Genomic DNA, 16,363 nt, shown 5'->3' with positions numbered 1-16,363 from the left:
AAATCCGCTATGCATTGAAGCCGCGTAAGTGAACCGCGAAGTACCGAGAGATCACTATGTGGAAGGGATTAAACATTCTAATAATTTACTAAATTCGTAACGGCTTTCGAGAGGAAACGAACGACAATGAGCCCCGCGGCAAAAAAGACCCTTGGTATAAGTCATATTTTCTTCGCCCGTGAAGTGGGCACCGGACATCATGTAAACAAGTCAAACAGCGCCATCCGGTGGACAAACCGGAAAGAGTCTCCTCCCAATTTTATTGTGGTGGGGAGTGTGTCGCGACATGTAGTACCACTCCTACGAGCTGGATTTTTGCCACATTTAACATGTTTCGCTAATTTGTTTTGAAGAAGGAAGCACCCAATGATGCCTCTTTTGGATTCAGTCGGAGGCGTGCAGCATGTGGGCGGTGCTTAGCTCTCCCGTTTCCGGGAGTTGCTCCGGCCAGTCTCGGCACTCGGCTCGGCTCCTCTCAGCTGCGATGCCAGCCTCCCATTGTCGCCGTTCGTTTGAGAGGGGTGTCCTGCACCGGTTTTGAGTCTGTGGTCTGGAACCACAAGTTGGTCGCCGACCTCTCGTGAACGAGGCGCTGCGGACGCGTGCTAATTCCCCTTCCAATTTATTCGTTTCGTGGAAGAAGAGTCGCGCGATGATTCCCGTTCCCGGCTTGAGGACCGTGGAGACCTCCCAAGGCATCAGTCATGCTCTCCGGTAAGAGGGGCTTCTTCTGCCAAGTCTTGCGTGCATTTAACCTGCGCGTTCGAGTTTAAGATCGATACACGCGGAAATAGCGGAGGGGGGTTTTGGGGAACGTTTTTTTTTTGTATAACCTTGTGTGTGTGTGTGCGCGATACTGTCGTTTGCGGCTATGCAGATGCCCGTCCGTGAACGCAACATCACTCCTCTGATATCACACTTTAAATGCTACGTATGTACACGAGAACAGACGGAACCTAAACGCATCTTTCACCAATGTTACGCTTGGTAACAAACACATGGACACTGTCAATTTTTGTACGAGTGAGTGAGTCGTTTTAGACAACCCGTCGCGGATTAGCAGCACGTCGACGTGAATTAAAGCGCGCGGGCTCACAGGACAAATTGGTGTCATGCTTCCTTCCCCTGTTGCCGAACTGTTGTGGAGCTAATGCAGGAATAAAGAGACGTTTCTGCGTTTTTGTATGCACGTTTTTTATTCCCCCATGCAGCGATGCTCGGGCCTATCGTTAACAGATTCCCCAACAGGGATGCCCGCCAGTTTAAAAAAATGGACTGTGAGGGTCAGTCAATGCCTATAGGGGGATTCTCCCGTCGTGTCCGTTTTGCAGTGTTTGCAAAAATAAAACACCCCTCTCGAAAGCATGCAATGACTGTCGTTGTATTTGCCTAATGGGAGTTCCGCCTTTCCCGAAGAAATGTGCTTCATTTGATTTATTGCAGCCTTTCTTCGTGATCTCCTTAACACATGCTGTTTGTTTTCCCCTTTTCGCTCTCATGTCGCATCTGCTTCGCACTGAGCCACTCCCTCTTACACTTCTTCGTGTGTCGTTCTCACACATGACAGTACCGCGAGTTGGTGTTGACCCAGATATCACTTTCCGTTTTGCCAGGTTGACATGAACCTTTATTTGACCCAGTAGGACGCTGACTGTAAATATTCTGGAATCTGGTTTGGATGAAGGTAGTCCAAAGTCTGGCTCGGGGGCCAAATGCGGTCCATGGTCAATTTTCATCCGGCCTGCAGCTTCTGTCATAAAAATCAATAATGTCTGGCCCGCATGTAGAATTAATTAATATTTGTTCTCATCCTGTGAGTGTAAAGTGTCCTTGAAAGTTTTGAAAAGTACTTATAAATACAATGTATTGTTATTATTATTAGGCAGTAGCACTGTTACCTGTGTGTTCTAAGTCAGTGGTCCCCAACCTTTTTTGCGCCACGGACCGGTTTAATGTCAGACAATATTTTAACGGGCCGGCGGATAAATACATTTTGCTAGCTTGCGGTGGGCTAATTTTAGCGGTATGTATCACGTGACCTAGACAAGCGTTTTGACATGCGTCAAAAGTAAGTCATAGACGGATGTAATCTGGTAATTTTTCATTTTTCAAAATAAAACATAGTTCAGACTCAGGAAACGGAAATTATGTAAATTATTTATTTTTCAGCGTGGCCCGGTACCAAATGGCCCACGGACCGGTCCGCGGCCCAGTACCAAATGGCCCACGGACTGGTCCGCGGCCCGGGGTTTGGGGACCTCTGTTTCAAGTGCTGGTATTAAAGCTTAGTTAGGAACATAAAATTAGTAATTGACTGAATGAGCCCCCCAGTTTTCTAAAATGGTGACAATCAACAAAAGGAGGCAAATTGACAGTCAATGTCAATTCAATTTTGATATGTATGTTTCAAATGAACCACAACACATCCTTAAGGGACAACCGACACCTCCGGACAAGTTGCGTCCATCATTTGTAAAATCACTTCAAATCAAAGTCAAAGTCAGCTTTATTGTCAAATATGCTAATATGCATGACATACAGCACAGATGAAATTACTGTCCTCTTTGACCCAGCATGCAAGGCACTTATAATTACTTTGACAAACATAAACATGAAAACGCCAATTTGCCGGGAGAGGGGAGCCGCTGCGTGTTCACGCGCCGCCATCTTGGGAAAAAAAAATTGAAAAAATAACAAATATGACAACACAAAGACACAGAGTCATTCATTCTTCAGGACTTGCTGTACCCTCTTTGTGATGACATGAAGCAGTTCTAGTTGAAAGAGGAGAGGATCAAAGCATCCATGTCAGAAGTGGATCAGGGACGTCATGGTGGAATTTGGATTGGATTGGATTGGATTGGATTTGCCTTTATTAGTCTCACAGTGGAGAAATTTACATTTCACAGCAGCAAAGTGATGAAAGGAATGAAAGTAGAAAAACAAAATACATGAGCTGCTGGAAAGGCAGACACTCTCGCGGCGCCATCTTGAAGTCAAAATAACAAAAAAAAAACTAAATAACAAATATGACAGCATAGAGACAATATGTCAGAACAAAGACACAGAGAGACATTCATTCTTCAGGAATTTGTACGTCTACTACAAGCTAAATGTTGAAAGTAAACATGAAGCTGTAGCATCCATTGATGAAAAGACATTGTCTCACATCTCCTGTCCCACATAAATCCGCTTCAATGACTCAATGACTCAAATTTTACAAAAATTCCACATTCCACGGCATATAGCTATATTTTACCTTTTAAGGCTCGCGCTGAATATTCATGAAGTCTTGTTTTTGAGTTGATGTCGTTCCCGGAAGTGACATCACATTTAGTACGCCCGTGACCGAGAAAGCGACACACAATGCATTTTGGGTCTTTTTTTCCATCTGAAAACCCCGTGTTGATCGCAAAATTAGAAGGAAATACATAAATAATGCGATGGTGAATCGTTGTGTGTGGCAGCCAATTGTGGTAACACGTATAAAGAAGGTGCAAGTTTACACAAATTCCCAGCGGACAAAGCAGCCATTTCCAACGGAGCAGAGCAGTCGAGCTCCAGCGTAGGTGAACAAGGAAGCTAACCAGAGTTAGCGATTCGGCGCTTCCATAGCGGAAGTTTGATGCATGTTGACTCATTTAGCCACACTGCATGCTAACTGTGAGCTCACCTGGTGAAAGAGAGCAATCACCATATTAGTGGAGCAAACCGATCGGACAAACATCCACTTTCCACCGTGTCATTTGTTACTCTGTCGCGCTGTCTCTTTCGTCTCAACATTTCTGATGTTTGTGTGCTGCTGAAATTGTGGCGCTGTCTCTATTGTGTGTGTGCGTAAAACCCACCCCTCTGTCTTCTACCACGGATTTTAACCAATCACGGGCGGCTTTAACCGAAGGTTGGCTCTTATAAGCGGCTCCATACACTGGATGAAACGCCGCTTGTGCGCCATCTTGTGCATTTTCTGGGCTGCTATATCAGACTCCAGATCTCCACCAGGTTCATCGCTTGCAGACGGCTCAAATTGATACGGAAGGACTTCTTTAATTGATTGCAAACATTTATGCTTTCCTCTTCAGAACTATTTGAATCGTATTCATAACTGGATGAGTAACAAGAAAGCATCTTCTCCGAATCTGAAGCCATTGTTTTGATTCTGGAGCAAGGCAGTTTGTGAAGGAGTATCCTGGCGTGACGTCATGAACAAGGGGGCAGGACTTTCTGAATCTCCAGTTTCGAGTGCATTTGTGGCAGTTTTGGGACACTTTAAGTCATTTTTATTGGTGTTTTGCATTTGACTAAAAATATCAGCCCAAGTGTTTTGGGTATTCTAGACGCTATCAAACGTTTTTCTGGTGTCAGTCAGGAAACAAAAAAATAGTGTCGGTTGTCCTTTAAGGCACTTCTTTTGCTTTTAAAAGAAGATAAGCTTTGTGAGTTCTCACCCAGAGCGAATCTGAAGTTCCCTCTGCATTTCCTCCTGGATGCGAGTGTGATCCACGGACGTGGCTTGTACACACTGCGTGTAGTTTCTGAACTCTTATGTCAACAAAGTAGCCCAGAGACACAAAAGAACATCAAAATCCCAACTACGCGTGGATTTGCGGCAAGGTGTTATGGAGCAAAGGGAACATGGAGCAAAATAATCCCCGACCATGTTTGAACTGCATTCCTTTCTTTATTACTGCCCCCCCCCCCCCCCCCCCCCCCCAACCCCCCATCATGATTTAGCAGAATCCAGGTGGAAGGGTGATCTCGGTGTGTTTCACACGCAGCAATGTTGTCAAATGTGCAATTGGTGCATGTCGAGGCATGAGAGGAGAAATAAGAAAAAATAGAAATAACCTGTGCCAGTATTGGTCAGATCAAACCAAAGGTTGGAATGTGAGTTGGATCCTCACTTCTTGTGACCAGGTGCCCTTGAGCAAGATGCCAAATCCTGAGTCACTTTCCCCTGGTGCCACGTCTGACGTGCAAAGAAGCAGCTGAGACACGGTCTCGCGCTCGCCGTCCGCAGGTGAGGCCAACCGGCCTTCATGTTGACTTGCTGGTGTTGACACAGCTGTGGCTGTTGTGAACATCCACACGGTAATTATAGGGGGGAGGGTCCACCGCTTTCCTTTCCCGCAAAGACGACAGACAATGTCTGCTCGTCCAATGGTTTCGGGCTGCTCACGGTGACAAATCATGAAAACCTGTCCCAAACGTGTTACAAGCAGCTGTTTGTAAAGGCAAACAAGTTGGAGCGCAAATTACTCTTTGTTCTACTAGTGTCTGAAACTCATGACAAAAAGTTACCGGACAGGGCAGACAACTCTGAAAAGTTGCCTACCCGGCCATAAAGTTGTCTGCCCCATTTTTCACAACTTAAAACACAATTAGATGACTGATCGCTAAAAAAAACCATTGTTGCAAAGTATTCAGGATTTTTTTTTCTGAAAAATATACCGACCACAAATGCTCCCTTGTTTAAAGGGCAACCGACACAAATTTTTTGTTCCTAACTGACATCAGAAAAACGTTTTATAGCATCTAAAATACCCAAAACACGCAGGCTGATATTTTTAGTCAAATGCAAAACATCAATAAAAATGACTTCAAGTGTCCCAAAACTATTTCAAAATGACCTCAGAAAGTTTCAGTTTCAGAAGTTCCTGCTCGCTTGTTCGTGACGTCACGCCAGGACGTCTTCGCCTTACTCTAGAATCAAAACAATGGCTTCAGATTTGGAGAAGATGTTTTCTTGTGACTCATCCAATTAGGAATATGATTCAAATAGTTCTGAAGAGGAAAGCATAAATGTTTGCAATCGATTAAAGAAGTACTTCCGTATCAATTCGAGCCGTCAGGACTCAAATGTAGCGCCCAGAAAATGCACAAGATGGCGCCCAAGCTTCGTTGGAAATGGGATTATATGTCTGATGGGAATTTGTGTCAACTCGTATCAAATACAGTGGGGTCTCGGTCAGCAAACATGTTTGCTGACGAAGTTTCTTGGGTAAGAAGTGAAAAGTCCGACACCTTCAAAGAAGTACAGATGATGGCTGAAGAAACCTTTTCATCGATTAACGTTAAATTTATGAAAATTAAACATCGGCATACGCACTACTTTTCGGGATACACATGGAGCGCCGCCCCACCATGGCTGGCGGAGTAATCATCGGCGGGAGAACACCAAAGCACACGACCGAACAGCACCCAGCCCCTTTTCCCTTAATGCACACGTTGATCGTCTTCAACAATTTTTTTTACGGATACTTTTGCTGTTATGGGACCGAAAAAGACCCCACCACAGGCTCGTGTTCAGCCGAAGAAGACACAAAACAAAGTTACAGTCAAGGAGGAGAAGGAGATCATTGAGAAACACGAACGAGGTGTGCGTTTGTTTGATATAACAGCCCAGTACCAATATGCTAAGTTGCGTGTGTTGCTAAAGGTGTTTCCGTGCTGTCAAAGCAACGGTCTGGGGCAATAGAAGAGGTTGAAAAACTTTTGTTAATTTGGATGAACGAAAAGCAGCAAGCCGGCGACATCGTGAATAAAACAATTATATCCGAGAAAGCACGGATAATTCACTCAATTCGTCATGCGGCAACCTGGAAGTTCACCGTTTATTTTTAATATTTTAATGCAGATGAGCCTGGCCTTTTTTGGAAAAAGATGCCTAACCGGATTTTCATAACACAAGGAAGAGAAGTCTGAACCACATTCCATCACGCCCTCAACGACCATCACAAAGTTAAATAATACGACTTTATTATACAGTACAGTGTATTTCTTTCATTACAATACAATAGCACATTTATTATAGATACAATAAGGTATATTGTTTGTAGTTTTAAGGCTTATTTAGTTGACAATTAGATTTTATAGAGACCTGGGAACGGATTATCCTCATTTTAATGGTTTCCGATGGGAAAGTAATTTTTGAGATACACACTTTTCGCCACACTCTGTCTGGGAATCAATTGAGTGCGTAAGCCAAGGTCCCACTGTAGTAGTCTTGTAGTAGTCTTGGTGCAACACACAACGATTCACCTTCGCATTATTTATGTTTTTTCCTTCTAATTTCGCCATCAACACGAAGTTTTCAGACCAAACAAAGTACCCAAAATTAATTGTGTGTCACTTTCTCGGTCAGGGGCAGTGTCCGAAGCATGAAGCAGGCTTCTGATTGGCTGCCGTGCCGAGTATGCAAATTGCCAAACGAACCGAAATTCAGAAATTTCCAAACCGAATGAAGATTTCTAAATCGTAATAATTTATTCCGATTTTGAAATCTTCATTCAAACATGACGAAAAATAGAAGGAGCTTTGAAGATCGAGGAGCGCACGTTGTGTAGCGCAAGAAGATGATGTCACTGACGCTCTTAAAGGCAAAGCTGCACATAACCTGTTTTAAAGGGACTTGTAACTTGTGCTGCATCAGTTTCAATCGGCACTTGAACTGCTACCTTTCATTTTTTCGATCGATACCATAGCACATTTATTATACATAAAATAAGGTATATTTTGTGTAGTTTTAAGGCTTATTTAGTTGAAAATTATGTTTTATGGGGACCTGGGAATGGATTATTCTCCTTTTAATGGTTTCCTATGTGGAATGAATGTTTGGAATACACACTTTTCGCCTTACACACACTTTCTGGGAACCAATTAAATTCGTAAGCCAAGGTATCACTGTATACGCATCTTATCAGAATCTAACTCTGTTCACGAATGCAAATCTAGGCATCGGGCAAAATGCTTGCGGACTTTGAATCTCCATCTATGGCTTCGGCGTTGGCTCTGGCAGACTTGAATGTTAAACTCCTTGTTGATTTGCATTCGTGCAACGCAAGCTGCACAGACGAAGGAAGCCGAGTGGCGTCGCGCAGCTCATGTTTAAAAGGCAGTCGCCTCCAATCGCTCGGCCCAGTCCGTGCAAAACAAAACGACTATTCCATAATCGCCCCGCATTCATATCAGCATGTTCTTATCGCTCCCTTTGATGCAGCTCACAGTTTATCTGATCCCTCCTGCCGGCACACCCGCAGGCGGCTCTACGGAATGCCATGCGGTGCCAGTTTTGGATTGGATTGGATTTGCCTTTATTCGTCTCGCAGTGGAGAAATTTACATTTCACAGCAGCAAAGTTATGAAAGAAATGAAAGTAGAAAAGCAAAACACAGGAGCTGCTGGAAAGGCAGCCACTCTCGCGGCGCCGTCTTGAAGTCAAAAGAACAAAAAAAAAACTAAATAACAAATAACATGACATCACAAAGACACAGACAGACATTCATTCTTAAGCACTTTCTGTTTGTTACATAAAGCAGTTCCAGATGAAAGAGGAGAGGATCAAAGTGTCTCTTCACAAGTGGATCAGGGACATCATGGTGGAATGTGCACGTCGACTACAAGCTAAATGTTGAAAGCAAACACGCAGCTGTAGTATCCATTGACGAAAAGAGATCGTCTCACATCTCCTGTCCCCCATAAATCAGCTTCAATTCCATCCCGCAGACTGTCCAACAGCACCGACCTTCCGCTGAACACAGCGGGGCTGTGAAGATGCTGCCCATTACAGGCGCAAAAAAAACACAATGGCCCCAGTGGTGTCCAGCGATGACAGTCGAATGGCACCGACATTCCTCCCATTCAAAAACAGTACTGGCATATTCATGCTGCCGAAAAGGCGCAACCGCTCAGCACAGTCTCCTCCTTGATGAATGTCGTGGTCAAAAATGCTGAAAAACAATCCGTATCCGTTCCACACGACGCACAACAACACAAAGTGACAAAAGAAAACACAAAAACAAGACAAAAACAACAAAAAAAGCAAGGCTCATCAGAGCACTTGCTGACGGCTGCCTACTCGGGCGCCATCTTGGACTCCTTTTTTTGTACATATATCTCTACATACATCTGCAGACGAGATGGTTTGTATTGGACATCCTCAGGTGTGTGTGAGTCTCTGTGATGGTTGCAAATTGATTTTTGGAGGGTGAGGGGGGCACATCCAGAGGTGTCTGCAGTCTGGGGTCCACATTGGTTACATACATAAGTAAAACTCAACACCCTGGTGCATTTTCATGTTTCTTTCCTTTCACTCCTTGATTTTTTTGAGTGACACGGTAGAACACAGGCATCAAAGTCAAGGCCCAGGGGCCAAATCTGGCACGCCATATTACTTTATTTGGCCCATGAAAGCAAATTAAACTTGTGAAATTCCATTATGCTTGCTAATATCCAAACCACATTTTCTAATTGTCCCATGTAAACCACAAGAAGACGGACTGTCTGTGTAAGCTCTCAGTCGTACAGGAGTGGTCCATCGATGAGAAGGTTTCTTCAGCCGTCATCTGTACAAATTTGAAGGTGTCGAAAATTTCGCTTCTCATCCAAGAGGCTTTGTCAGCTAACTAAAATTTGCTGGTAGTAGTTTTGGCCCTATATATATATATATATACAGTAAAGTCTCGTTATATCGATATTCTCAGGAGTCCGAAAAAATATCGATATAACCGGGACTATCGATAGATCAGAGGTGGCGGTGCCAGACCTCTGCTATGATAGGTCCCTGCTCTAAGTTGGGGGGAGCAGAGGACTATTCCCTGAGGCTAAACTGATTACTTCTATTGTCCTGGCTAATTACTTTGATTGTCCTGCCTGATTATGGGGTCTACGACAGGCCTGATTTCCCCATTTGCTCTGGAGCAAATGGGGCAGCGAACTAAAATGGTGGCAATCAGGCCAGTCGTAGACTGGAAATACAGTTGAGTCAAGTTGAGACATGAGGACAAGTGTTGCTCGCCGAGGTCCACGACAGAGGCCGGCGCAAACTCCAAAAGTATTTCAACTATGCATGCAGACAAAGCGGACTTCAATCACTGTTGTTTCAAGCGGCCAAACGGGACGTTCCATCTTTTACCTTGCCCGACCCCCAAAAAGCCGGTCTGGCTCGCAGATGGCTCTTTTCTTCACAAGACAGACAAACTTTTTTTCTTTAAAAGACGGCACAGCGTTATTTGTTTGATGTCGACCCTCCTCTCGCTGAACGCTTCTGACATTTGCTATTTTTGCACACACGCGGTGGGATTTGTCTGAAGACACGAATATTCTCTCCTTTCACTTCTGCTCTGCAAATTAATGGCTTGTTAATGAATTCACTGAGGTAATTTTAGACTCCCGCTTTCACACTTTGCCTTGGAGCACCAGAACTTTGCAAGCTTCTTTCAAAAACTGGTTCCTAAGCATAAAACAGAGGGTGAAGGTTCCTTTTTGTTCTTTTGTTGATTGTCACCATTTTAGAAAAAAAAAATAGAAAATCGTCATTCTAGAAAAGCATTTTTAAATGTCGAAAATCAGCATTTTAGAATTAAAAAAAAAAAGTAGAAAATCGCCATTTTTGATCATTTTAAATGTAGAAAATCTCCATTTTAGAAATAAGAAAATGGAACATTGCCATTTTAGAATTTTTTTTTTTAATGTAGAAAATTGCCATTTTAGATTTTTGTATTTTAAAATAGCCATTTTAGAAATAAAAATAATGTAGAAAATCGCCATTGTAGAATAAAAAAAAAATAGAAAATCGCCATTATAGAAAATTGGTAGTTCCTAAGTGATGCTCTAGATGGCAGCAATTGATACACGGAACTAACAGCACTACCTCCCAATACAGTGATACCTTGCCTTACTAATTTATTTGGTTCCCAGACAGTGTGTGTAAGGCGAAAAGTGTGTATTCCAAACATTAATTTCCCATAGAAAACCATTAAAATGAGAATAATCCGTTCCCAGGTCCCCATAAAACATAATTTTCTACTTTCCAAGCCTTAAAACAACACAAAATATACCTTATTTTATGTAGAATAAATGTGTATAATCAAGTCATTTTATTTACCTTTGTGATGGTCGTTGATGGCTTGACGGAATGGAGTGGGAGGAGGTGGGAGGGAAAGTCACATTCCATCAGGACTGTGGGAAGAAGGGTTAGCCTATCTTTCATAGGCTTAAGCCCAGGGGCGGACTTCTCTTCCTGTGTAATGAAAGTCCGGTTCGGCATCTTTTTCCAAAAAAGGCCTGTTTGATCAGCATTAAACACTTGATGAGGAACATCACCTTCTTTTTCCATAATGTTGAGGAATTATTCCTTGTAAGCTTTGGCAGCTTTATAGTCAGAATCAACTGCCTCGCCATGACGAATGACACTATGACTCCCTGTACGATGCTTAAAGTTCTCGAATCTTCCGTGGCTAGCCTTGAAATCATCAATGGACGACGAACTTCCAGGTTGCCTCTTAATGATATACGTGTGAAGTTGCTGTGCTTTCTCTTTGATCATTTTACCTAGTTCCTCATCAATTGTGTTCTGTTTAGCTGGGTTGATAGCTTTTGGCACAAAGTGTCTCAAGGAGACATCTTGGAAGTTGTGATATTGCAACAGATGCAAGCAGACACACTAGAAACTGCATTAATAGCTGGTTCCCCTGCTTGTCTTTTCATTTCAAATTGAACTGATGGCTTGTGCGGGTTATTTGTGGAGCCTGATTGATGGGATATTTTGCCCTTGCAGTCTACTCTCTGCCTTTGAACTATCAATAAAGTTGAAACGAGTCCAAATTTCACTTTGTTTTCTATCCATTTTCTCACTCTCTGTCAAATCACTCATTGTGGCGCTCTGTGTGTTTCCCGAAAAATAGTTCGTATGCCAAGCTTATATTCTCGCGAATTTAACGTTCGTTCGGCGAAAAGTTTGTCAGCGAAAGCATTCGTAAGTCGAGGTATTACTGTATATTCATTTTACATGCGGGCCAGACGTTATTTCTGAGAGTCTGAAGGATGAAAATGGAGCAGACGCGGCATTTGACCCCTGGGCCCGACTTTGTACACGTCTGCCTTAAAACCCCCGCGACTGGGTTTGCTACTGCAACCCGTTTTCTTGCATATCTAAAGAGGGTACCTTTTTTGTCTTTAGAAGGATTCCATTGTAAGCTCTGAAGCAGCGGTGTTGTCTCCCGATGCTACGTCGGAATAAGGGGACACGCAGAGTCACCCCCCGCTGACCACGGACCGGACGCTTCGGGGGCAGGCCATGGCCGACACGGCAAGGTCAGTGGAGCCAAAGGACGCCCCCTCCATCAGGCCTCGGGCTGCTAGTTGGATGTCAACCGGCTTTTCTGTCCCTTAGGTGAGGGTGCGGCTAAGAGCGTGAATCGTCTAGACCCCGCAATTAACCCGCATGGAGGTCAAAGGCCACCTGATTACGTCCATGGGGTTGGTGGGCGCTCTGGGTGAGTAAGGGCTTGCATGTCTTTGCTGTCTTTTGCAGAGGACGGCGTCCTGTCGAGACACGCTTGCGATAACCCAGAGGAATTTTCAGCTTGTGTTATTGTCCCCCCCCTCCCACCATCACCCTCCCTCTAACAGTCCAGCCAAATGAAAACAAAAGTGTTTGTCTCGGTGGAATCACCAACTGAAACGTCTGCATGTGTCAAGGCCTCTTACTCGCATACTGACACCACAGCTGCCAGATAATCTTATCACCGTGCACACACCTTTGTGTGTGCGTGTGTGTGTGTTAGAGCAGTGGTCCCCGACGCCATTTTCTACCACGTGACCAGTCACGTGACCAAGCCATGTGACCAACGGCGCGACCGATGCAGATTTCAATGATGGTGGTACTGTACCCCTAAGCAAATATCGATTCACCTTAAAGGACAACCAACGTCACTTTTTTGTTTTTTAACTGACATCAAAACGTTTTATAGCATCTAAAATACCCAAAACACACAGTATGATATTTTTAGTCAAATGCAAAACATGACTTAAAGTGTCCAAAATCTGCAAAAAATTGAGCTGCGAATTGGGCATTTTCAGAAAGTCCCGCCCCCAGTTCGTGACGTCACGCCAAGACGTCTTGTATTGCTAGTGAAACAAAACAATGGCTTCAGATTCGAAGAATATGCTTTGTTGTTACACATCCAGTTATGAATATGATTCAAATAGTTCTGAAGAGGAAAGCACACATGTGACTCGTCACCAAAAACAAGACTTCCTGAATATTCAGCGCAAGTCTTAAAAGGTAAAATATAGCTATATGCGGTGGAATCTTGGTAAAATACGTTCAGTAGAAGTCATTTGAAGCCATTTTACAAATTATGGACACAACTTGTCCGGAGACGTCTGTTGTCCTTTAAGTTTCTTTTGTATCGATATAAACATAGCAAAATGGCCGGCGGGAGATGAAAAAGAGCAGCGTAGTAACCGGAATATCGTAATAACCATGAATCGTACTAAATGGAACTAATTATACATAAAAAGACCAGAAATGTGCACGGGAAATGAAAATAGTATCGTAATAAGCAGTATTATCAATATATCCGATATCGATATAACGAGACTTAACTGTATTTGGAAATGACCGGGCATTCCCAAAACACATGATAATGTGACGCTTTGTTATTGCCACAGGATCTCCAGCAATCTGTACTCGATCCTTGTGCATGCCAATTCCATTGCTCTGCTATAATTGCCATTGTGTTTTTTATACAACTTTATTAGCAGGGTCCTGGTAACATCACACCAACAACAACATATGTAACATCGTCTCTGCCCCTTAACGCTCTATGGTCACAATGGTAATGTTTAAACGTGCCTTCAAAATAAGATACACCGCAAAAACAAGTACAAAGCGCATGAAAAATACAACTCACTACAACTGAGTCAGTGGGACCCCTGAGCTTGTTTCTCTGCAACGATATGGTCCCATATAGGCATAATGGGAGACAATGACACCCGAAGTGTCTTGCTTATGTCCACTCTACTCCGTAGTTTTGTTTTGGTTGCTGTCACTGCAGAACTCTTTTAAAAGCAAAATAAAACATAGTTCGGACTTATATAATAAATACAATGGAAATTATGTAAAGTATTCAGTCTTTCTGCGCGGCCCGGTGCCAAATGACCCACGGACCGGTACCGGTCCGCGGCCCGGGGATTGGGGATCCCTGTGTTAGAGTACGTATGTGTGTGTCTGGTTATGTGCGTCTGTGAATGTGAGTGTGTGTGATTGAGTGTGTGCATGCGAGACTGTAAGCAGGCACCAGCAATACTCTCTTATTGTGAAGGTGCAAATTGTCACCCCACCTTGACACCAAGACCTCGCTTTTATTTTTCGGAGAAAAAAAAGGAAAAGAAAATGACAGCGTGCACTCACAAGTGGCTGGTGTGAAATGTGTTGTGTTAGATGCTCAAGTGCGCCAAGATGGCAAGCTGCAGGTGGAGCGTGTTGCAGTTCTGCAAGAGAGGAAACGGGCCTTGGAGGTTCTGCTTCACACTCGCGTCGAGGAGCTCAAACTCGTTTGTTTCCAAGAGGCGGTGAGTATTACCTCTTGGCACTCTGCGCTGCCATTTAATGAGAAATATTAGATACCGTTGCTCCTGCAAGGTCTGCCGACAAGATTTTTAAAATATTTTTTTATTATGTGGGGTGAGATGTATGAATGATATCCTGCTGATAAAATACAGTTTTCAATTACCGTTTTTCCCGGTGAATAAGGCGCACTCCCAATGAATGGTGTAATTTTAAACCTTTTCCATATATAAGGCGCACTGGACTCAACAGAAGGTGCACCGTCAATGAATGAAAAATGTTTTCCAAATATAATGTCTAAATATAGAAACGTTTTCTAAATATAATATAAAAATATATTAAAGTTGTCCAAATATAATCTATGAACATAGAAACATTTTCCAAATATAATATCTAAATATTGAAAAGTTTTTCAAATATGCTATATAAACATAGAAAAGTTTTCCAAATACAAGTAATATCTGACTTACGACCGGGTTCCGTTGTGACCAAACGGTCCTAAGTCAAAATGGTCGTAAGTCAAAATCCATTCAAAATGTTGAATAGAGACTCTGTGCTAAATGACTTGCAAACTTCCTGATTCGGACGCCACGGGGGCGGGCAGGCGTGGATCTGGGTCACCGGTGTTCTACCGGTTGCCCTCTCCGCGGACCTACCCCGCTCTCTGCGGCAAGGCACGGTCCGACCCCGCGGCCGTCGGCGGTGCCGACGTGCCAAACCTGCCACCTTGCCCTGAAGCAGAACAAACTGTTTCAGTGAGGCGGCGGCGCCAGCCATGGGCCCGACGCAGCGTTATCGTGGCGGCGATCCCGAGCAGCGACGTCCGACACGCCTCGGCCCTGGTGCTGGCCGCGCCACTGCCGGCGTCTGTGGACACTCCCCCTTCCAGTGCCATTACACGGTCGATTGCTGTGCGAGAGTGAGATGCTGGCAGGTTGGCCAAAATTGTCATACACGTTAATAATAATAATAATAATAATAATAATAATAATAATAATAATAATAATAATAATAATAATACATTCCATTTTGAAGCGCCTTTCAAAACTCTCACTTTACAGTCACAGGATCAGTTTGTCTGTGGGTGAGCAGCGGCGTCCACACGCGGCAGCGTTCACTCAACCCGGAAGTAAGTCAAATAGATAGAAAGGTAACTAGCTAGCCAATCGATAGCCAACAGATACCTAGCCTGATAGACAGCCATATAGATAGCCAGCTAGATAGTGGATAGCTAGCTAGATAGCCTGATAGCTAATAGATAGCAAACAGCTAGCAAATAATGCTAATAATAATAATAAAAATAATCATAATAATACATTTAATTTCTAAGCGCCTTTCAAATCTCTCAAGGTCACTTTACAGTCATGTCATGTGTTGTGGCTCAATACAACTTCACATATAAGGCGCATCGACCGGCGTATAAGGCCTTCAGCCCATTGAAGAAAATGAAGGCCCTTATACAACGGGAACTACGGTAATCTGGTGTGCTGTTCTGAAATCTTTTAACCTTGTGGGCCCCATACGAAGGAGTTCAGCTCATGGAATTTCTCCACAGGAGCTGACAGGGAAGCTGCCGCAAGCGTTTCCCCTGGAGACGGGGGAGAAGCCCCCGACAGTGCAACGCAGAGCCGGCGCGCATCCTCGCAACAGCGGCACGGAAGTAAGTCGACGCCTCCAACGTTACGTCGCGGAGCGGTCGCAACGTTGCCCTTTTGTGACGTGATCCGACGCCTCGGACGGTTGCAGGATGAAGTCGCTCAGAGGAGGCAGACAAAAGCAATTTCTACAGGCGGTTTGTACAGACACACGGAGGCGGACAGAAACCTCCCCAACAGGAGGACCGTTCACCGTGGCTGTCACACAGGTAACAAAATACAGTCTCGGTTCTTGTCCAATTCAGTTTTCACCAAAAATGTCCTGTTTTCTATACATAGGTTTACAACTGAAATAATAATAATAATAATAATAATAATAATAATAATATTACTTTTTAAGCGCCTTTCAAAGCTC

At 43.8% G+C, this 16,363-nt stretch overlaps 1 protein-coding gene across 1 annotated transcript in view; it reads left to right on the top strand.

Annotated features, from left to right (window-relative positions):
* Positions 1-284: 284 nt before the first annotated feature.
* ccdc120b (coiled-coil domain containing 120b) overlaps positions 285-16,363 on the top strand; it is a 26,792-nt gene continuing 10,713 nt past the window's right edge. Inside the window, 6 exon segments of the mRNA XM_089009369.1 lie at positions 285-714; positions 11,960-12,093; positions 12,173-12,275; positions 14,228-14,358; positions 15,909-16,013; positions 16,100-16,217. Coding sequence (XP_088865495.1) covers positions 12,224-12,275; positions 14,228-14,358; positions 15,909-16,013; positions 16,100-16,217 — 406 coding nt within the window. The 5' untranslated portion in view covers positions 285-714; positions 11,960-12,093; positions 12,173-12,223.

Source organism: Hippocampus bargibanti, linkage group LG12 (assembly GCF_051943395.1).
Source record: "Hippocampus bargibanti isolate YZ-2025 linkage group LG12, ASM5194339v1, whole genome shotgun sequence".
NCBI lineage: Eukaryota > Metazoa > Chordata > Actinopteri > Syngnathiformes > Syngnathidae > Hippocampus > Hippocampus bargibanti.
Note: the sequence above shows the minus strand (reverse complement) of the source record. Positions and strands in the feature narration are given on the sequence as shown.